Raw genomic sequence first — 23,182 nt, forward strand, 5'->3', positions numbered from 1 at the left:
CAATGAAGACCACAACTCCTTGAGGCCCAACAGAGCTAATCCAGCAAGCAAGGCAAGAAATTAAAGGGATGGGGTGAAAAAAAAAGCCAACAATACAAAAATAACATGATGATAAATCAATGCATATCAGTTATAACCATCAATCTCAATGACCTCAATTCACCAATCAAAAGAAATAGACTGGCAGAATGGATTAAGAAGCAAAATCCAACAATATGGTTTATACAAGAAATGCACCTAGTTCAAAACGAAATTTATAATGGCCGGGCATGGTGGCACACGCCTGTAATTCCAACACTTGGGAGGCTGAGGCAGGAGGATCGCTGTGAGTTCAAGACAAGCCTGGACTACATAGTAGACTCTTTCTCAAGAAAACAAAACAAAACAAAAAGAAACTTATAGAATGAAAGTAAAAGGATGGAAAACAGTTTTCCATGAGACAGAAACCTGGAAAACAGCAGGGGTGGCTATCTCATTTGCAGGCACAGTAAATTTCGAACCAAAATGAATTAAGAGAGTGACAGAGAAGGTCACTACATCCTTGTAAAGGGAACAATCCAAGAAGAAGAGATGACAATCATAAATATATATGCACCAAATACTAATGCCCCCAATTATGCAAAACAAATATTAAGGGACATGAAAAGCAAAATAAGCACTAATACAATTGTAGTAGGGGACCTCAATGCTTCACTTTCACAAATAGATCATCTAGACAAAATGTCAATAACAAAATACTAGAACTGAAGCAAGCTTTTGAACTAATGGACTTAACAAGACATCTACCAAATGTTCCACCCCACAAAATCAGAATATACATTCTTTTTGGCTGCACACAGGTCATTCTCCAAAATAGACCACATACTAGCTCAAAGAACATGTTTAAGTAAATGCAAGGGAGTTGAAGTTATCCCCTGTATATTATCAGACCATAGTGGAATTAAACTGGATATCAATAGCAAAAGAAACCACAAGAACTTCACAAACATGGAAATTGAATAACAGTCTCCTGAACAACCAATGGGTCACAGAGGAAATTAAAGAAGAAATTAGACAGTTTTTACAAATAAATGATAATGCCAATACAACATACAGGAATCTATGGGACATAATGAAAGCAGTTCTGAGGGAAATTTATAGCAGTGAATGTCCATTCTAGGAAAACAGAGCAAGGTCAAATAAACAACCTAATGCTGAAACTTAAGCTCCTAGAAAAAGAAGTACAAGACAAAGACAAAACTCATACAAGGGAAGAAATTATAAAGATCAGAGCAGAAAACAATGCAATGGAGACTAAGAATAATAGATGAATCATAGAGTTGGTTTCTCAAAAGAATAAATAAAATTGAAATAACCAATCTTACCAAAAAGAAAAGAAGAGCCAGGGATTTAGCTCAGTGGTTCGGTGCCCTGCCTTGCAAGTGCAAGGACCCGAGTTCAATCCCCAGTACCAAAAAAAAAAAAAAAAAAAAAGGAAAAGGCTCAAATCCACACAATTAGGAATTAAAAAGATGAAGTCACAACAGATCCAGGAGAAATCCAGAGGATCATCAGTTCATACTTCAAGAATCTGTACTCTAATAAAATGGAAAATACAGAAGAAACAGATTTCTAGATAATATGAACTACCAAAGTTAAACCAAGAAGATATAAAAATCTAAACACCCCAATTATAATCAATGAAATTGAAAATCTAAATAAAAATCTACCAACAACAACAACAACAAAAAGGACCAGGTTATGATGGCTTCACTGCTGAATTCTACAAGACATTTAGAGTTGAAATATTACTGCTACTTTTGAAAATGTTCAATGAAATTGAAAGGGAAGCCATACTTACAAATTCATTCCTAGAAGCAATTGTTACTTTGAACCCATAACCAGGGAAAGACCCATACAGGCTGATCTCCCTAATGAACATAAATGTAAAAAATCCTCAATAAGATACTGGCAAACAGAATACAGGATATCATCAAGAAGATCATACACCCTGACCAAGTCGGATTTACCCCAGGGATGCAAGGATGATTCAACATATGTAAATCAATAAATGTAATACACTATATTAACAGAATTAAGGACATAAACTATATGATCATCTCAATAGATGCACAAAAGCATTTGACAAAATTCAACACCCATTCATGATAAAAAAAATACCTGCAGAATATTGGAATAGTTGGTCTTTATTTCAACTTCATAAAGGCTATGTATGGAGAACCAACAGCCAAGACCATACTAACTGGTCAAAAACTGAAAACCTTCACACTAAAATCAGCAACAAGACAAGGATGTCCACTGTCACCATCCCTGCTAAATATAGTTTTGGAAATGTTAGCCACAGTGATTAGACAAGAGAAAGAAATAAAAGCAATAAAGATAGGAAATGTAGAAGTTAAACTGTCATTATTTGCTGATTATATGATACTCTACATAGAAGACCCAAAGAACTCCACCAAAAGACTTCTAGACTTAATTGACAGATTCAGTAGAGTAGCTGGATACAAGGTAAACACTCAAAAAACAATAGTCTTCTTTTACACAAATAATAGAATCACTAGGAGAGAAATTAAGGAAACAATCCCTTTCACAATAGCATCCCCCCAAAAAAATCTAGGAATTAATTTAATGAAGGAAGCGAAATACCTCTACCTTGAGAACTACAACACCCTGAAGAAGGAAATTGAGGATATAAGAAAATGAAAGACATCCCTTGGTACTGGGTAGGAAGAACCAATATACTGAAAAGGGCCAAATTTCCAAAACTGCTATATAGATTCAGTGCAATCCCATTTGAAATCCCAGCAGCATACTTCACTGAACTTGAGAAAACAATCCAAAAATTCATTTGGAACCAGAAGAGACCTAGAATAGCAAAAGCCGTTCTAGGCAACAGACACATGGCAGGGGGTATCACAATCTCCAACTTGAAACTATACTACAAAGCCACTGTGATAAAAACAGCATGGTACTGGCAAAGAAACAGACCTGAGGATCAGTAGAATAGATTAGAAGATGCAGAAATAACTCCAGACATACTCAGCTACCTCATCTTTGACAAAGGAGCTAACCATCCTCACTGGAGGAAAGATAGCCTCTAATAAATTATGATGGAAAAACTGGATTTCAACTTGCCAAAGATTAAAACTAGACCCCTGTCTTTCACTATGCATTAAACTAAAATCTAAGTGGATTAAAGATCTAAATATTAAAACAAACACTACACTTGTTGGAAGTGAGGTTAGATAGAACTCTTGAAGACATTTGGCATAGGAAAAGACTTCATGAACAAATCTGCAGTAGCACAGAAACTAGCACAAAGAAGCAACAACTGGGATCTCACCTTATTAAAAAGCTTCTGCACTGCAAGAGAAACCACCAACAGAGCTAAGAGACAACTTACAATGTGGGAAAAACTTTTACCACCTGCTCCTCAGACAAAGGTGTACTATTCAGAATATATAAAGAACTCAAAAAAATCAGACCCCCCCCAAATTTAAAAAACCCAATTCAAAAATGGTCATCTGAAATGAACAGATATTTCTTAAAGAAGTAAAAGCAAATAAACACATGAAAAAACTTTTCAACATCGCTGGTCATTGGACAGATACAGATGAAAACCACACTAAGATTCCACCTCACCCCACAAAGAATGGCTGCTATCAAGAAATCAACCAAAAACAAATGTTAGCGGGATTGTGGGGAGAAAGGAACCCTTCTCCATTGTTGGTGGGAGTGCAGACTGGCGCAACCAATGTGGAAATCAATATGGACATACTTTAAATAACTAGGATTAGAGGTCCCATTTGACCCAGCTATTCCCCTGCTGGATATCTTCCCAAAAGAATTATACCACAGTGATATATGCTCATCCATGTTTATAACAGCACAGTTTGTTACAGCTAAACTTGGAAACAACCTAATTGCTCAACTGGAGACTGAATAAAGATATATTTGTTTATTTGTTTATTTGTTTCTAAAATGGAGTACTACTCAGCCATAAAGAATGACAAACGAGATGTTTATAGCTAAGTGGATGCACATTGAGGACATACTCTTAAGTGAAATTTATGGGTCAGGCTATATAAATACTGAATAGTTTCTCTGGTGTGATAAACTAAAAGTGTTAATAAGGATCAAAATATATAATTGATACTGTGTAACAGGAAAAAAATACTAAAGGTTTAGGGGAAGTAGTAGGGCTAGGGGAAGGGTAAAAGGGGATAAGAAAAAATAAGGGAAAAGAAAAAATGGAAACAAGATCCTTTTAAGTAGGGAAAGATGGAGGGGGTGAAGGGAGGCCAGAGGGATGGGGAAAAAATAAGAACCAAGATACATCGTGTAAAGGTACAAGATCCCAATGATGAATGTAACTGTATTGTGTGCCTAAAATGTACCAATAAAGAAAACAAAACACATTTTGTAGTATGGATATACTCACAATTTCTTAAAATCTTGCCTGAGAAAATCCCTATTTTTCCCTTACTTTTGCAGCACAATTTTACATGGTGTTGAATTCAAGGTTGGTGGGGGTGGGGGTCTTTTTTTTTAACACTTTAAACATTTTACCATCTTGCTCTAATGGTTTTTAAGGGAAAGTGAGACATAATTCTTTTCTCCTCTGTAGGTCAGCCCCCGACCACCTTTTCACCTCTTTCAGGATCATTTCTCCATGTTTGATTTTATGCAATTATGCATATTATACATAGTCGTTGTTTAAAAGAGTTTTGCTTGTTTTTTGTTTTTGGCATTTGTCCTGTTTAGTGTTTTCTGAGCTTTATGGTTTTGTGGTCTTATGCCTGACATTAACATGGGGAATTTTTCAGTCATTGTTGCTTCAAATATTTCTTCTCTTTTTTCTTTATTTAAATTTTGATATTCCTACTGTATTTATATCTTTTGTAATTGTCCCACATTCCTTAGTCTGTTCTTTTTTAAAATCTCGTTTTTGTTGTTCAAACTTTTGCTTTTTTAAACTTTTGCTCTTGTGAACTTTTTATTTATTTACTTATTTATTATTAATTGAGTTTATTGGTACATTTAAGGTACACAGTATAGTTACATTCATTATTGGGATCTTGTACCTTTACATGACAGGTCTTGGTTCTCATATTCCCCCCTTATCCGTGTTCTCCCTTCACCCCATTTACAAACACTTTATTTCCATTTTTTCATTTTGTCATATTTTTTTCCTTTTCCCTTATTACCTTTCCCCTACCCTTCCCATTTTCCCTACACCTTTAGCCCTTTCTTCCTATTTCACATGGTCAATTATATCATTAAGATCTTATGTACTATTATAGTTTTTCACATCTTGTGAACTTTTTAAACTAAAAACTTTTGACAGTTCTTGTTGAGATATGTTCACATTCAGAGATTCTTTCCCCTGCAGTCTTGTGTCTACTAAAATATCTTTTATAAGTATTCTTTATTCTTGTTACAATATTTTACCTTTAGGGTTTCTTTTTCGTTCTTAGCACTTTCATTTCTGCTTTTTTTCCTACTCTGTACTTCATGCTGTCTACTTTATCTATTAGTATATTAATCATAGTTTAATATGATTAGCATATTAACCATAGTTTTAAATTTGTGATCTGACACAAGCTTAAACATCACAGGGTTTCCTCATATGAAAAATTCAAAGTATAAATAAATTAAAGAGCAAAATAAAAGATAATAAGCAGGGAGATAGAACTTCTACAAATGGAAAGGGGACCAAAAGAAAAAGGGAAAGGAGAGAGAAGGGAAGGAAAAGGGATAGAAAAAGAATTAAGGTAAATTATGTATATGTACCAAATACCCACAATAAATGCAATCATTACATACTGCAAGCATGTAGTAATTTAAAAATTCCTGGTCTGATAATTGCAATATCTCTGTTATATCTGATATTCACTCTGCCTCTTCAAAGTGTGCTTTTGCCATTTAGTATACCTTGTAATTTTATCTTGATAGCTAGATGTAATATACTGGACAAAAAGAACTGCTAAAAATAGGCCTTTTGTAATGTGGTAAGTGAAGGGAAGACTTCTCTAGTCCTATGATTAGGTTTCAGTCTTTAAATGAACCTATGCTTTTGTGTCCTGTCCGTCCTTCCTTTTCATGGGAGAGGATGACTGGAGAGGGCTTGAGGTGGGTATTTTCCTTCTTCCAATTCAGTTAGCTAATTGCTCATCAGGTAAGACTCTGATTAATCAGTCTCTCCTAGTGGTGGACTTAGTTCAAAAGAACAAACTGTTTTGCATATTTCAAATACTTTCCTCACCTTGCCTTCCGGAAGCCCTCAAAGCAGTTGAGATCTTTCTTCAGTAAACACTGTGAGCATTGCTTTCAGCTCCTGGAGGTAAAACTCACAAAAGTGGAGGAATTTCCCATCCCGTTACTGGGTCACTCGGGTACACTCACATACTCGCGCATGTGCTTTCTCTCTTTATCGCATATTTGTCTACCCTGAGCCTTTGATAGTTTACCAATCACAGTTTAGGTTTTTCTGCTTTGGCACCAGTGCCCATTGAGGTTTCTGCTCAGGTAAGTTGTGATTCTTGGTAATTGCTCTCTCTCTCCCCGTGTAGGGGAAACATATTCCCTGAGACAGATCCTCACAGATCTCCTCCACAGATCTAAAAAGTTATTAATTTTTTAGTTTTTTACTTATTGTTAAGACAAAATAGTGATTTCCAAACTCATTACATCTAGACCAGTCCACTTGCTTTTTTCACTCAAAGTATATCAGACGTATATTCCACGTTAGTACAAATTCTCAATTTAAGCAATTTGTTTGGAATTGGCCAGATAAAGTGACTTTTTTTTTAATTTTCTGCCATTTTCCAAAATGACTCAAGCATTGTCCTTCTAGATTATCCTTAATATTTAGTTACAGTTTTTCTATTTGGACTCTTCATATTTTTGAAACAGATATTTTTATTTATTAGGACATGTTTTCTGGACATCATGAATGCATTCATCGTGGGTACTTTGTACATGTACACGACACATCTTATTTCTCTTTATTTCCCCTTCTCTTCCAACTCCCTTCACCTCTTAGCTCCCTTCCTATTTGCCAAAGATCCATCTCTCTATTTCTTAATATCTACCTTTTATTTGCTCTATTTTTTAATTTTAATTTATTCTGTGCCACCAAAGTTAAAACATACAAACCACAGCTTTAGACATAGTACTGACCATTTAAAACACTGAAATTTGCTCACATTCATCTTTAATTTTACATCTTGTTACACAGAGGTACCGTTAGCACACATGGCTCTAATTCCTTACAAACCTATTTGTCAAGCAGCAAGATGACACTGCATCATAACAAAGCACAGAATGATTCCTTGAAGAAGCCACATCCGCAGTATTTGGTAAATGGTTATGCATAGGACTTTGCTCTATGTGTACTTTGGGTTTCTCATATAAGGAAATCATATGATTTCTAAGATTTTGTGTCTGATTTATTTCACTTAACGTTATGGTCTCAAGATGCATTCATTTTCCTGCAGATAATTCAAAGTTTTTTTTTATGGCAGAGTAGTACTGCACTATGTATAGATACATTTTCTTCATTCATTCATCTGTTGATGGGCTGCTACCAAGATCTAGTTATTATGAATTGTGCTGCTATAAACATGGACATGTATATGTCACTGTAAGGCGATGTCTTCAACTCTTTCAGGAAGATACCCAGCTGGGTCAAATGGAATTTCTATTTTTATTTTTTTGAGTAATCTCCAGACTGATTTCTATAGTTGTTGTATATCCCACCAACAATATACAAGAGTTCCTTTTTCCCTACAGCCTCACCACCATTTGTTATTATTTGATTGCTTGATGATAGTCATTCTTTTTGAAGATAGAGTATCAGTATTGTTTTAATTTACTTTTCTCTAATGACTAGTGGTGTTGAACTTTTTTATGTTTTTATTGGCCACTCCTACTTCTTCTAAGAATTATCTGTTCATTTCAGTTGACTAATTTTTTTTGTTTTTGTACTAGGGATCTAACACTGGACTTTGTGCATGAGAGGTGGCAGCACCACTGAGATAAATCCCCAGCAGTTGCCTACTTTTTTATTACGTCTTTTATTCTAGGGAATCAAATTTTTTTGAGATTGTTGTATTTTTAGATGTAAATCTTCTGTCTGAGAGATAGCTGATAAAGTTTTTTTCCCATTATGTTCTCTCCAATCTCAAACAGGTATTATTATGCTTAATATTATTAGGACAGCCATAGGAGTTAAGCAATTTCAGGGAGCCACTTTGTTGGATGGAATCACATCTGTGAAGGAAGCCTTGTTTGCTCCTAGTCAATTCCATATCCATGAATTTTGTGCCCTGACTGTAGCCACCTTCCAACTCTGGGCCTGCCATGCAGTTTGTTTCCCCTTGTCATGGAGCAATAGAGGAACTGACCAACTAACTGACCTGATCATGGATGAGGCCAATGCTTCAAGATTGAAAGTAAACTCCCAACCCTAGTGTAGTGGTGCATGCCTGTAATCCCAGCACTTGGGAGGTTAAGGCAGAAGGATTGCTGCAAGTTCAAGGCCAGCCTGGACTACATAGTGAGACCCTGTCTCAAAACAAACGAACAACCAACCAACCAAACAAACAAAAGCAAGAAAAAGAAGAAAGTAAGCTCCAGTGGGTTATCAACTTTAGGGAGAAATAACAGACCAGGCTAGTAGTGCTATCCCCAAGAAAAGCCCAGGGCTATTGTAGACTACAATAACAGTGTGGGATCTAACTCCAAAAGTGACTTCTTGACGTAGAGTACAGTAGGAGAAGAAATCCAACGCCATGCCTGCTATATGGTTTAATCACAAATCATTTTAAGAAAGGGTTAATTGTTTGAAACGGAATGACTGAACAATTACAGGGTTTCCAGTATTACTCTCCCACAGTGACTGGGCAGAAGACAGTACAGAGAATGTGCAGTCTAGGCACAGATGACCTTGAGAAGTTTAAACTCAGACCAGGAAGGACATGGAATCTTGCCTTCTGTGTTGAGAAGCCAGGCTAGAATGTATGGCTTTTGAAGGTCTCTGGATCTGAACATGCTAGCATTAAGTCCAGTGATCTGGTGAACCCATCCTGCTGCTTACATCCAGCAGAGACCAGTGATCTGATTTCCCTGTCTAGTGTGAGCAAGGACATGCTTTGGCTTTGACAGTTGTCACAGTCTGGGAGTACAGAGAGGTTTGTAGAGTGAGATTGCAATAGAGGTCACAAACCTACAGGCTATAAAGCTTGGCAGATAAAACCACATCTTTTTTGATTCCAAGATTTCAGATCCTGGAAATATAGTGGAAAAGAATTTTTTTCTTTTGAGACAGGGTCTTGCTATTCAGGCTGGCCTTGAACTCACTATATAGCCCAAGCTGTCCTCAAACTCATGGTCATTTTCCTGCCTCAGCCTCCTGAATGCTGGGATTGCACAACATTCAGCTGGAAAATTATTTTACTCATTTTTTTTCTTTTCTTTCATTGATTCTTTGGGGTTTGGGTTTCCCCCCTTTTTCTTCACATTTTTTTTCCCTTTATTTTGCTCATTTTTTTCTTTTTTCTTTGTATTTTTCTGTTAGCTTTAATTCTATTAATTTTTTTCTTTAATAGGATATTTTCCTTCATTTTTCTCTTCACCTTCTAATCTTTCATTGATGAATTTTTCAAATTTTGCTTCTTTCATTCTCCCATTCACCATCCTGTCTTTACTAATGTAACCATTAAACTTTATTAGTCTTTAGATAGTTACCATTATGCTATTACAGTTGAATACTTTACTAATATTAAAGGAAGTATAGTTGTTGTATTTAGTAATCATTTACTGTATGACAATATTAGGTTTGTCTAACTGTAATTATAGGTTCCTTTTCTAAGGTTAAGTATTGAACATTATTGATTCTTAATGTATGTCAATATTCAGTTTGTATTCAACACTATTACTGTAGCTGATTTTATTATTAGTTGTTTCTATTAATTGGTTTTCTCTGGATACCATTATCTGGATTTCCTTTTGTCATCAACAGTACTGTGGCCCATTCCCAAAGAACTGGGTGCTGGGCCAATTACACTGCAGACTCTTCTCCCAAATTAACAGAGGTGGTTGGATCTTGGAACAGAAGCAAAGACCTATCATTAGTCATGCCCAGAGTACATCACTGAACAGCATACACTAACTAAAGATGTCTTCATACAAGCAACAAAGTCTTTCCACTGAAATCCACTATAAAGGTGCTTAGCACAAACACATTAAAAATTAATAGAATCATGAGAACACAAGGCAACAAAAAGCCTCCAAAGAACTCCAACTCCCCATGAAGCAGTAAAGGGTGAGGCAATCAAAATTCACATGGCAGAATTATTTGAAGTTATTAAAGAGGAGATAAAAATATTAATAAAGTGCTCAGAAAGCTTAAAGATGATAAAAATGAACATGTAATTGACTTAACAAAATGATCAACAAATTTAGAAAAGATACTAATAAAAATGTAGCTGAGATAAAATGATACAAAACATGAATAATTAATTTAGCAAAGAATTAGGTTTCATGAAAGGGCACCAGGCAAAAATCCAGCAGATTAAAACTTCTATTCAAAGTAAGGACAGCAGAAGTGAGCAAGGTAAAGACAGAATATCAACACCAGAACATAGGGCTGATGTCAGTGATCAATTATTCAGAGATACCTCGAAAACAACAAGCGATATCTTAAAAACAACAGAATATGAAAAGTGTATTCAACAGGTGGTAGATGATACAAAGAAGACTAAGATTAATTGAAATTAGTGAAAAATCAGACAGCACAAATGTAACCATAACTGTTTATAAATAATAGCAGAAAACTTTCTGAATATGGGTAAAGAATTTAGCATAGAGACAGGTGAGGCATGTAGAACCCAAATAGCTACAATTATTAAAGAATCCATCCACAGTACATCATAGTCAAAAACCCCAGAGCTTCAACACAAGGACAGAATCTTAAAAGCTGTTAGAAAAAAAGCAACAAGTTGCTTATAAAGGTAAACCCTTTAGAATTACAGCAGGCTTCTCAACACTAATCTTAAAGTCCATAAGAATTTGGAGTGAAGTGTTTCAATCCCTAAAAGAAAACAATTTGCAACCCAGATGGATATTGTCCTACAAAATCATCCATCAAAATTGATGGAGAAATAAGGTCTTTCCATTACAAAGAACACCTTTTAGAAATTTATGACCACTAAACTGACACTCCAAAAAATACTCAAGGATATTCTACAGACAATAAACCTGGCAATGTCAAAGACATTGACAGAATACAATCTCATAGATTGAATACATCATGCAAGATAAAGTTAAGCAAAAGTAGGGGGATGATGAACAGGCACAGGAAAATAATATACTGACAGGAATAAGTCAATAACTTTCAGTAATAACCGTCATTGTGAATTATCTTAATTCTCCAATTAAAAACACAGATCAGCAGCCTGAACCAGGAAACAAAATGCAACAGTATGTTCTGTAAAAGAAACACATTTAAGAAAGAAATTCATAGTCTGAAAAACAAAGGATGAAAAATAATATTCTATGCAATGAGAACCTGAAAACAAGGAGTAGCTATCTTTAAAAAAAATAAAACAATTTAATAAATTGTATCATTAAGAAAAATGGGCATTTTATTGAACAGAAAGAGAACACAAAAGTATGCAAGAATTAACTAGATGTGGGTGGGGAGCTGGCAAGAAATTCTCTCACCGTCATGGATGAACAGACTTCCACTAAAGGCTGGATTTTTGGGTAGTTTGGGTCCATTTACTTAGGTTTGGTTTACAATGAGGCCAGATAGAGGAGAGCAGATCAAACCAAGCCAACCATCTGGTCAATTTGTCACAGGTAGATGCTCCTTAAGGGAAGGGGGTTTCTCCTCTCATCAGGAACCCAACTGCAATTGGAGCTGAAATTGTTGACTTTTAACTCTTGAGATTTTGGCCTATGCACAAACTTTCCTTACTGCTCCTGTCCTTGGTCTTCAGAGAAGAATTCCTTCAGGGCGATTCCTGAAGACGTTTGTCCACAGATATAATGTGGCCCTGTGTTGTAAACATGTTCTTGGTTCCAGATTTGTGTACTGGATTCTCTTCATCAAACAGCAGATAAAAGCATTTACAGGTCTCACTGAGAAAGAAGCTCTTCATCTGATCTTTGGACTTGGCTATGGCATGATGCAGTGTGGCGTGCCATGTTTGACTTTTGTGTACTTCTCCGTACTCTGCAGAATATCCATTCCCATGCAGAGGCACAGGGATTCTTGGTTGTCTGGTAGAGGAGATACGTAGATTCTACTAAGTCTGGCCTCAGCAAGTAGAAGAGAACATCAGGGGCCTGTAGCTGCCAGTTACACCTCTCAGGAAGGCCCCCATATCGTTTCTAGGTGGAATAATAAAAGGCATTGAGGCAGATAGCATCTTCCACATTTCCTATCAGATCCTGCAGTCCAACGAAGAATGCCTGCAGAGAGTTGACCCAGGTATTCATGAGCTGAGCATTAAACATGCTCACATTTCACATAGATGGGGGGTCCTTCTTCTTTATTACAAGCTTCCCGCCCTCTTCTTAAGTAGTTCTGGATGCTCTGATATGCAGCATTAAACATTCCTAGGTCTTCTTTTTCTCCAAAAAGAATGTAAGACTTTAAAACATATTCATAGAAGGAGTCCAGCTCAACACCCAAGCCACTCTGCTTTCCAACCCAGTGACCCACCTGGATATCCACAATGTCGCCTAGTAAGCCTGGGTCATTGCTTTGAAAGTTCCAGGGGGTTTTCACTGCTCTCCTGGCCACCCGTTCAAAGGTGGAATCCCAAATTCCGCCAACAGAAAACCAGCTCCTGCCATGCAGGTCTGATTATTGCTGTGAGCAGGGACTCCTGTCATTAAATTCACCGGAGGATAAGGGATCCCTGTCTTGCTGTTCTCAAAAGCAGCAAAGAGCCGCACAGCCAGGTCATGAGCCTTGTGCAACAATTCATTATCCTAGTCCTTAATTGTCATGTCACCAAAGGGCTGCTTAGAGTCACATGCTATTCTGTGTGCAGAAAGAAGGCTTCCCAGAGCCTCAAAAACTCGAACAGTAGGATCTTCGTCCGATGAAACTGTGTTGATCACTAACTTGACGGCTTTCTGGAGCTCAGATGAATTTTGTGCTACTGCAAGTGTATCCAGTGCACCAAGAGTCAATGAATAGTACGTCGCTGATGTTCACATTTGAAGGATCCCTGTGGTCCAGCCCAGGCCATGCAGTGGATGCGGTTGAGCTCGTCCTGGGGAAAGGCTTGCTCCACATAGTTGTCCCATCCGAAGATGAACATGCCCCTCTCCAGGTCGCGCACCTGGGCCCGCAGCTGTGGCGGGAAGGTCCACTGTAGCGCTTCTTTTACTCTACCTCCGCAGACCTAGCTGCCCAGCGTGTAGCCCCAGGGCGCTGGGCCGCACACCCCCGACTGGCCGCCGTGGAGCCCTGGACCAGCCGGCCAACGCCCCGACCACGGGTGGCAGCAGCCATGACAGCCCCTCGGGTGTCCCTGGCTGTCCTGCGAGGCTGGAGTCAGCACACGCAAGGCTGTCAGGGCCCCTTAGGTGTGGAAGCCGAAGCTCAGTGGAAAGTGCTGGTAGAAGCCCATGATGGGCCCTAGCCCAAAGATGAGCCACAGCACTCCGTGGAGGCCAAGCCAGGGGAACACCAGCCCCAGGACAAGCGCTCGCCATTGCATGATTGCGTGGCAGCCGTGGGCATTATTTTGAAGCATGGGGACCTCCCCGGACATACCACCTCATGTGCCTCACAGGAGTAGCTATCTTATTTCCAGAAGTGGACTTTAAGCCAAAAGTGATCAGAAGAGGTAAAGACGAGACAGACGTGGTGGCACATGCCTGTAATCGCAGCATTGGAGAGGCCGAGGCAGGAGAATTCCCTTGAGTTCAAGACCCTATCTAAAAAAAAAGAGGTAAAGACAGTCACTTCATATTGGTTAAGAAAATTCAACAGGAAAAGATTACAGTTATAAACAGATATGCACCAAACACTGACATACTCAACTTCCCGAAATGAACACTGCTAGACATGCAAAATCAGATAAAAGTCAACACAGCTATAGTGGGGAACATCAATACCCACTATCACAAATAGATCAGCTAGACAAAAACTTGACAAAGAAATATCAGAGTGAGAGCCACACTTTGAACAAATGGACTTAGTAGATATCTACAGAGTGTTCCACTCAAGAAGAACAGAATACACAAAATTCTCAACAGTGTAAGGAACTTACTCCAAAATGGACCACAAACTGGCTGACAAAGCATGCTTAAATAAATGTGGAAGAATCAAAATTGTCCCTTGTATATTATAAGATTACAGTGCAATGAAACTAAAAAGCAATGGCAAAAGAAATGATAGATTATGCAAACACATGGAAATTAAACAATATCCTTTTGAATAATCAATGGGTCACAGAAGAAATCAACAAAGAAATTAGATAATTTCTAGAATCAGACAATAATGTCAGTACAACATACAAGAACTTATGGCACACAATGAAAACAATCCTAAGAGGGAAGTTTATAGTTGTGAATGTCCACATCACAAAAACAGAGTCCAAATAAATAACCTTATGATGCACCTAAACTTCCTAGAAAAATAAAACTAATCCAGGCCCAAACCTAGTACAAGGAAACAAGTTATGAAAATTAGAGCAGAAATAAATGGAATCAAGACTTTAAAAACATACAAAGAAACAATGAATTGAACAGCTGGTTCTTTGAAAGAATAAAGGAAATAGACAAATCCGTAGCCAATTTTACAAAAAAAAAAAAGGAAAGAAAACACCCAAATCCACATAACTAAGAATGAAAAAGGTGAAATCACAGTAGGCACTCCCCAGATCTACAACATTATTAGCAACTACTTTGCAAATCTGTTTTCCAGAAAATTGGAGAATTTGGAATAAATGGTTAGATTCCTAGATACTTAAGAATTACCAAAAAGAGAATTACCAAGAAGATTGTTGCCTTGACTAATCCAATAACAGGCAATGAAATTGAAGCAGTAATAAAAATCTACCAATGAAGAAAATCCCAGATCCAGATGGATGCACTGCTAAATTCCACAAAAACTTCAGGGAAGATCTAATGCCAATACTCCTCAAGATTTTAATGAAATTGAAAGGAAAGGAGTATTTCCAAAGTTATTCCTGGAAGCTACCACTATCCTTTTTCTAAAAATCAGACAAAAATTCAACCAAAAAACCCCCCAAAAACAAAAAAAAAACCAACAAAAAAATTACAGCCCAATCTCTTTAATGAGTATAGACTCAAAAATCTTCTGCAAGACACTGAAAACAGAATGCAAAAAAATCACCAAAAGGATTGGTGATGACCAAGTAGGCTTCATTCCAAGGATGCAAGGATAGCTCCATATATACAAATAAATAGCTGTAATGTGTCACATAAACAGAAGCAATAACAAAATCCACATAATCATCTCAGTAGACACACAAAATGCTTTTGATAAAATCCAACATCTAGTCAGGATTAAAAAAAAAAAAAAAAAAAAAAGAGGGCCAGGGATTTAGCTCAGTGGTGCTGCCACTGGCCTTGCAAGCACAAGGTCCAAAGTTCACTCCCCGTACCAAAAAAAAAAAGAAGAAAATAGGTATAGAAGAACTTTATCTCAATTTGTTAAAAGCCATGTATTACACACACACACACACACACACACACACACACACACACACACACAGAGAATCTCAAAATGCCAACAGCTTACAGAATGGGAGAAAACAATCCTGAAATTAATATGGGACCAGAAGAGACCCAGAATGACAAAAACAATTCCTATGCACGAGAGTAAAGCCAGAAGCATCCCAACCTGGACTTCAAGTTATTTTACAAATGTAGAGTATCCATCAGCAGATAAATAGATTTAAAGATGTGGTATTTATACACAATGGAGAACTACTCTGCCATGAAGAAACTTGAGTCATTTGTAGGTGACAGCCCTCCGGGTCAGACCCCCTCCCACTGAAGCAGACCCACTACCTGTATCCACAGGAGCACAGAAATAACAAAGAGCCAGCAGCCATCCTGCTGCTCTCACCACCACCCTGTTTATCAGCTAGCCCCAGGCTCTTCACCTGTGGGACTCTAAAATTTTCCACTTCATCAACCAGTGCCCCCTCCCCTATCTAAAATGTCCCATATAAACACGAGCACCCTCCTCTCAGTACCAACAGCCTTCTTACCCTTGGCTCATCTGCACCCAGATGGCAATAAACTCATTGCATGTTGCTTAGACTTTGCCTGCCTCAGTGGTCTCAATCATGCCTTGGTCTCACCTTACAGTAGGAAAATGGATGTACCTTGAGACCATAATATTAACTGAAATAAATCAGGCATACAAGCTTAAGTATCATAGTTTCTCTTATTTGAGAAACCCAAAATACAAATAAATAGCAAAATGAAAGATTGGTAATAGGAAACAAGGAGATTGAACTTTTGCAAAAGGGGTGGAGACCAAGAGATGCAGGGAATAGAGAGGTAAATGAGAGGAAAGAGACAGAAAAAATGAATTAAGATACATTATGCATATGTACCAACTCCACATGAAGAATGTAATCATTATGTACTGTAAATATGTTCTAATAAAAGTAAATACAATTTTAAAAAGAGTTGAATCAGGCTTAATATCTGAGACATAAGAAACTCAAGTTTCTCCCTGAATTCTCTCACATCCTTGAATTCCTTACAGAATTTTTAAAGGGTCATTTTGATGATAATATTAGCAACATTAACAGTGTCTTAATTTTTAATAATCTTAAAATAGCATATGTGAGTTCAGATATATAATTTCAAAACTTTTCATTTGTGCTGATAACTAAAATGGTTCTACATTATGGTGTTTATACTTTATTATGATGGTTGGTATGTCTCGTTGTTAATTTAAGATGCCCTGTATTAATACAACATGTGCTATACTTGAGAGAAGGGAGAATAGGGAGTTTTTGTTTAATGGGCATAGAGTTCAAGTTTTGCAAGATGTAAAGTTCTGGAGAATATGAATCTATTTAACACTGCTGAATTGTTGAGTTTGAAATGACTAAGATGAAACATTTTGGTGTGTATTTTAACATTAATTGCTTTGAAATATTATCATACAAATAACACCTGATAATTATAGAAAATACAATAAAAAATTATGTACAACCCCGTGAGCCATATATATGCTTTCATACTAACATTTTCAAACAAAGTTTATGCAAGTTTTAATCATGGTTTTAAATTCTATGCTTTTTTTTTATACTTGAGATTGAACTTAGTGCTATTGGCTACTTAGGTTCATCTGCTTATGTTCATTTGTTTGCTGCTAACCAAATCAGAGGAGGCCATATATTTGGGGAAAAGATAAAAGGATTTACAGGTATTCAAACCTAGGCCCTAGGAGGCAGACAGGCCCATTCGCCTCAAATCACCATCTCACTCTGCACAGGTATGTGGGGTCTTTTATGACCAGGAACAGTGAGGGAGGGGGTACGGTGGAACAACAAACATTTTCAGGCTACTTCCATCCTTTCCTGGACCAGGGAATGAAAAATGAATGAAATTTGGCTTGAACTCCTGGTGCCAGGATCTTTACATTCTTTCCGTTCCTCTGGGCAGTAGAGAGGTAGAGGTGCTATTTATGCCCTAGGCCTGAGGAAATTTGAAGCCACTTGACTTCAAAGGAAAAAAAAAATAACTTTTTAAAGTTTCATTTTGTAGTACTGGTTACACCAAGACCTTTATATTGGCCTATATCACCTGACCTTTTTATGGTTAATTTGAAACAAGGTCTCATGAAGTGACCTAGTTGACAAGGCTGGCCTTGAACTAACTACCCAGGCAATTCTCCTGCCTCAGCCTCCAGAGTGCTGAAATTACAGGTTTGCACACCATACTTGGCCAGGTTGTATGTTAATTAAAAATCCAGATAAGTAGATATTTCTCATTTCTATAAACTCCAAGACCTTTTTAAAAAAGGAAATTTTGTTTAACAATACATGTCTTTCTATTGTTTCTGCCTGTTATGGCTGTGTCTAGATGTCCCCTAAAGCCTCATGCAGTCATAGGTGGGACTTTTTCAGAGGTGGCTGGATCTAGAGTGTGTGACATTGGGATAGGATTATGGGTGCGAGTGCTGCTCACCCTAAGTAGCCTGGATAAGATACAAGGGGTGTAAAGAGCTGTTGTCACCCTTTTCTCATTTTGCTATTTTCTGCCTTCCATGAACTGCTTCTGCTCTGGGATGCCTGTTTGCCATCTACCCTGCCTTGGATCCAGCTGATTAGGAACCGAAACCTCTATAAACTGTGAGCTAAAGAAACCTTTCCTCCTTTAACTTTGGATATCAGGTATTTTTGTATCAGCGATGAGAAAAGTTACTAACACACTGCCCTTTTGTAGTTCATGGATCCCTAGAAGACCGAAAGTATACTACAGTCCTTTTGCCAGCCAGCTCTGCCCACATCTCTCAGAGGCTCCTTTTATACTTGGCCATATTACAGTCTTTGGGAACTTTGGGGATTTATGAGTCTAAGAGTCACTGGTAATTCTCAGTCACATGCCTTATCCATTGGAATAAGGTAAGCATGTCTCCAGGCAAGGTTAACTATTAAATTGTGGGGATGAAAGGTCAGGAGACCTGCCTTTAATTACAACATCAGAACATCAGAGGGGGAAATAACACATTGCTACTTGCCATCCACCTTCTGGTCCTGCGGAGAGCAAAGAAAAAACACCATCCTAGAGGAGTTTTCATTCCAGAAGTGCTCCAAGAGACATGGTGGACAAGTTCTGCAACTCTACTTTTTGGGTGAGTAATTGTTTTTATTTTCACTGTTTACTCATCTAAAACAGAATAAATGGTAGGTTACTGAAAGCCGCCAACAAGAACCAGAAAGATTAGAAGGGCAGTTGGTCTAAAGCTCAGGCTTTTTTTTAGAAAAGACAATTTATAATATCTTTTTTTAGGAAAGACGATTTATACCATCTGGAAAAGATAATCTAATTTATTCTTTAACATGTGCTTATTGTGTTAAACTCACTTTTGGGACTAGCTAGCTGAAAAATTGCCTTTTCTATAGATAGAGAGAAAAATAGTTCCAATTTCCTCAGTGTTAAGAACAGGAATTGTTGTTGGATGTTTTGTGGCATAGGAGATAGAGGAGAGGGTCTTTGATTTGAGTCTTACTGAGATATGTTGATGTTGAAATAATAATATATTTTACAGGAACTTGCAACTAATCACATGGACTAAAAGTTGAGACTAGGGATGCAAATCTGTGCATTATGAGCAGTGAGATAATTTTTGAATCATGAGATTTGGGCGATACTGGTTTAGAGAGGGAGAGGAAGAAGCATTACTAAAAGAGAGATCAGGTATTTAAAAAAGAATCAGGGAGCCAGAGATAGAGAATTTCAGGACAGGGCAATCAACAATATCACTTAGCTCAGTGAATAGAGAATGAGAAAAGACCTTGGATTTAGTGATTTTGAGAGTGGCCATTTGCAAACTCCATAGCATCAATGTCAGAATCAGAATCACCTAGGGTCATTAACATAGTTTAAATATCTTAGGTAAGTCTTTTAAAGCCTAAAGTTGCATAACTTTATGTAGAGATGAGAGGAGTTGGAATGAGATAGCAGAATAGGGAATAGCCCTTCCTGTTAGGAAGAACCTGGGCCCCAGAGCCCTCAGACCAGGACACAGATACCACTGGAAGGTGGGGCTTAGTAGACTTCACTACCTTGACAGGTCTTCTCTTGAGAATTTTCTCTATAACTATCTGATAAATCGTTTTGTCAAGGAACCTTTACCTTTTTTTAAAAAAAAAGACTCTCAATAGTCAACAAAAAATTAAAAATGTTTATAGGAAGAGGAAAATCTACCCTCACTTGACTCAGACTAAGAACTGGTATTCCCCACAGCACCTCACAAGACATTTCCATTTAGTGCAGCGTCAAAGACTGCTGGGAATAACTGTTCTATCCAGCAATGCCCAGCATGCTGTTGTTGCTTCTGTGCCCAAAAGGGTCAGGCCCCCTTGGTTTTGATTTAAGCCTCCCAGGCCATAGTAGGTGATAATATTAAATAGTATTATTAGCAGTAAATGTCATAATATGACTAATCTTTCTGCCTGTCTGGTGCACACATGTTTGAACATCTGCCAGTGTGTTCAGTTAGTAGCAGAAACTAAACAAGAATGAGATTTTCTGTCCAGGGAACTAGTCTCCCCTTTGGACTGAGGAACCCTCCTTTTTCTTCCTTCAACATTGCAAATGTCACAGTGAATTTTACTCAAACTAGCCAAAATAGCTGCTATAGAAGTTCACTTAAAGTTCATTCAGGAATATTGGTTTTAGAGGTTAGATTGGCCAGAAAAGTCTAACTGTCATTAAATGGTTAATTTTTTCCAATGAGGATGAACAGGATGATATGGATAGTTAGGAGACAAAACTGGATGTGGATATGGGATTAAATTTAAGTTGCTTGAAGCAGGTGAAGTGTTTTGAGGCATGAGTTTGTTTTTAAAAAACACAAATATCCAACAGTTCCCTTTGTGCCCCTGCAGAATTCCTCACTGCTGGACAGACCAGATGCAGACCTTACACTTTGTTTTGAGCAAACTGTTCTTGTATGGATTCCTTTGTGCTTCCTTTGGCTCCTGGCCCCTTGGCAGCTTCTCCATGGATATAGATCCAGGACCAAGAAATCTTCTATAACTAAGTTTTACCTTGCTAAACAGGTAAGTAACTCGTGTTTTCAAACAAATTTCTTGGTGTACAATAGAGCCATTTGCTTGGTGGTGGTTAGTGTGTTGCTTTTTTTTTTTTTTTTAACCAGCTTTTGCTGCTGTGTCAGGTAAATCCATGTTCTAGTCCTGACCTATGCCTCACTGGAGCCTTGCCATATTCCTTGGTCAAAGTAGCTTGATTTTTGCACAAGAATGGTGACTCTTACTTCAGTGGATCCCACCCCTTTCCAGTACTGAAGATCAAACCCAAGGTCTTGAACATGGTAGACAAATTCTGTAACACTGAGCTACATCTCCAGTCCCTAATTCCTATGGATATTGGGCTCCTAAACACAAATGATGGGTAATGAATCAGTCAGACTACTATTATCTTTTTGTATTTGAGAAGTGGACACCTAAATACTTGTCTTCAAACTGGTCTAATAAATCAAGAGACTAATTCAGGAAGCTCCTATTTTAAGGTGAAAATGAATTATATAATATGTCTTTTTGACCATACAAGCAATCCAACCATCATTCAACTCTCAAAACTTGGACCTGAAATAGAGTTTCTGTTTTCCCAGAGTATTCTGAGTCAGGATGATTACATATAGAGAACTGTTGAAGACAGTTCTTAAGACTAGTGTGCATAGTATTAAGCCTGAGTAAAAAAATAATGGCGAGGACAAGGGACATGGGAGAAAGTCCAGGAGTAACAAGGGAGAAGCTCCCAGTCAGCTGCACTAATTAACTCAGGAAGAGGACTTGTATGACTCAAGGTTCTGATTATCTCATAAAATCCACCATCTGTTTCTTTCAGGGATTTTTTTTTCCCTATCTGTCCTAATCTTTAAGCAGGATTTTAGATAGGCAAATTAGTTTCTCTCATTCAATGAGAATACATACCTATAATCTCCAGTAGCTGGAAATCAAAGGAGAGGAGGGGCATAATCACAGAAGATGGAATTTGGGTGAATACCCCGAGATAGGGACCGTTAGTAAGTTTTGCCAGATTCTGGGGGAGGAAAAGAACAGTCTCTTCCTGGCTGGCCTGTGTGCCTAGCATAGGACCCAGCATGTATTGAAACTCATGCTGAATTCAACGTTTGTTGGATGTTGGTTGATAAACGAACCCTAAAAGTGTAGGGCCTTTTTCATGAGTGTGTTAGACTCTAAACATTCAGAACATTGAATAACATGCCTCATAATTGCAAGGGTCCTGAGTTCAATACCTAGTACCAATAAATAAATAAATAAAATTATAAAGCACTGGGAAAAGGGGGAACTTGAAGAGAGGAAGAGGTATTAAATATGGCCAAATAATTATCTCTTTAAAAAGAATGATTTGCATTTCCTTAGAAAGTTGTGTGTAGGCCGAGCATGGAGGCACATGCCTGTAATCCCAGCATTCAGGAGGCTGTGACAGGAGGATCACCATGCGTTCAAGGCCTGCCTGGGCTACATAAGTAAGATCAAGGCTAACTTGACCTACATGGTGAGACCTTGCCACACACACACACACACACACACACACACACACAAAAGTTGTGATTAGTAAATTCCTTGTCTGCTTGAAACTTTTTCAGTAAATCAGAGATTGAAGGCAAAGAGAATTAAGGAGTTGGTAAATTATTAACAACCACAGCATTTCCCTGCTCCTAATGGTTAAAAGTGTGCATATGTTTCTGATGGTAAACATGGTTGTTGCCGGGATGTAGCTCAGTAGCGCTGCTCCTGCCTAGCAAGTGGAAGGTCCTGAGTTGAACATCTTCAAACAAAATCTTCAGAGTCCCTAGTGTAAAAAAGTTCACTTGCATATGGAATGCTAGATTCAAAATTATTTTCTTTTTTCTTTCTTCCTTTTTTTTTCTTTTTTTAGCTCTGAGGATGTTGCCATTTTGTTTTGCAGCATTCTGTGCTACTACGTTAGAATTCTCATTCCTGTTATCCTTGTTGGACACATAAGCACTTTATTCTTTCTATTTTGAGTTTTTATGAGTCTATCTTTTATAGTTCTTTTTCTTTTTCTTTCTTTTTCTTTTCTTTTTTTTTTTTTCTTGTACCGGGGATCCAACTCAGGACCTTGCATTTGTGAGGCAGGCAGCAGCACCACTGAGCTAAATCCCTGGCCCTATAGTTCTTTTTCTATTCAGTCGGTCACTCAGCCTAAAGACTCATATTTTTCTCTCCTCTGAGAAATTTTTATGTTACACTTTTCATTTCTTCTCCTCCAACTTTGTGCTAATATCTATTTGTTTCTTTTTTGTAAGTTTTTTTTTTGTCTATGACTTGTACTCTAACTTTGGACATTCTTTTAAGATAATAGTACACAATGTATTAATTAATAACATTCTTTGAAGTTTTTTTTTTTTTTTTTTTTTTTTTTT

General features: G+C 37.6%; 1 protein-coding gene and 1 pseudogene across 1 annotated transcript in view; one reads left to right on the plus strand and one right to left on the minus strand.

Moving 5' to 3' along the window:
* Window positions 1-11,829: 11,829 nt before the first annotated feature.
* LOC104872309 lies at window positions 11,830-13,742 on the minus strand (annotated as a pseudogene).
* A 4,969-nt stretch (window positions 13,743-18,711) lies between these two features.
* The window catches only part of Abcc2 (ATP binding cassette subfamily C member 2), a 72,512-nt gene continuing 68,041 nt past the window's right edge, over window positions 18,712-23,182 (plus strand). Inside the window, exons 1-2 of the mRNA XM_010638530.2 lie at window positions 18,712-18,874; window positions 20,634-20,807. Of these exons, the coding sequence (XP_010636832.1) occupies window positions 18,842-18,874; window positions 20,634-20,807 (207 nt within the window). The 5' untranslated portion in view covers window positions 18,712-18,841. The remainder of the gene's footprint in view (window positions 18,875-20,633; window positions 20,808-23,182) is intronic.

Source organism: Fukomys damarensis, unplaced genomic scaffold, assembly GCF_012274545.1.
Source record: "Fukomys damarensis isolate Sample0158 unplaced genomic scaffold, DMR_v1.0_HiC HiC_scaffold_8, whole genome shotgun sequence".
Lineage (NCBI taxonomy): Eukaryota > Metazoa > Chordata > Mammalia > Rodentia > Bathyergidae > Fukomys > Fukomys damarensis.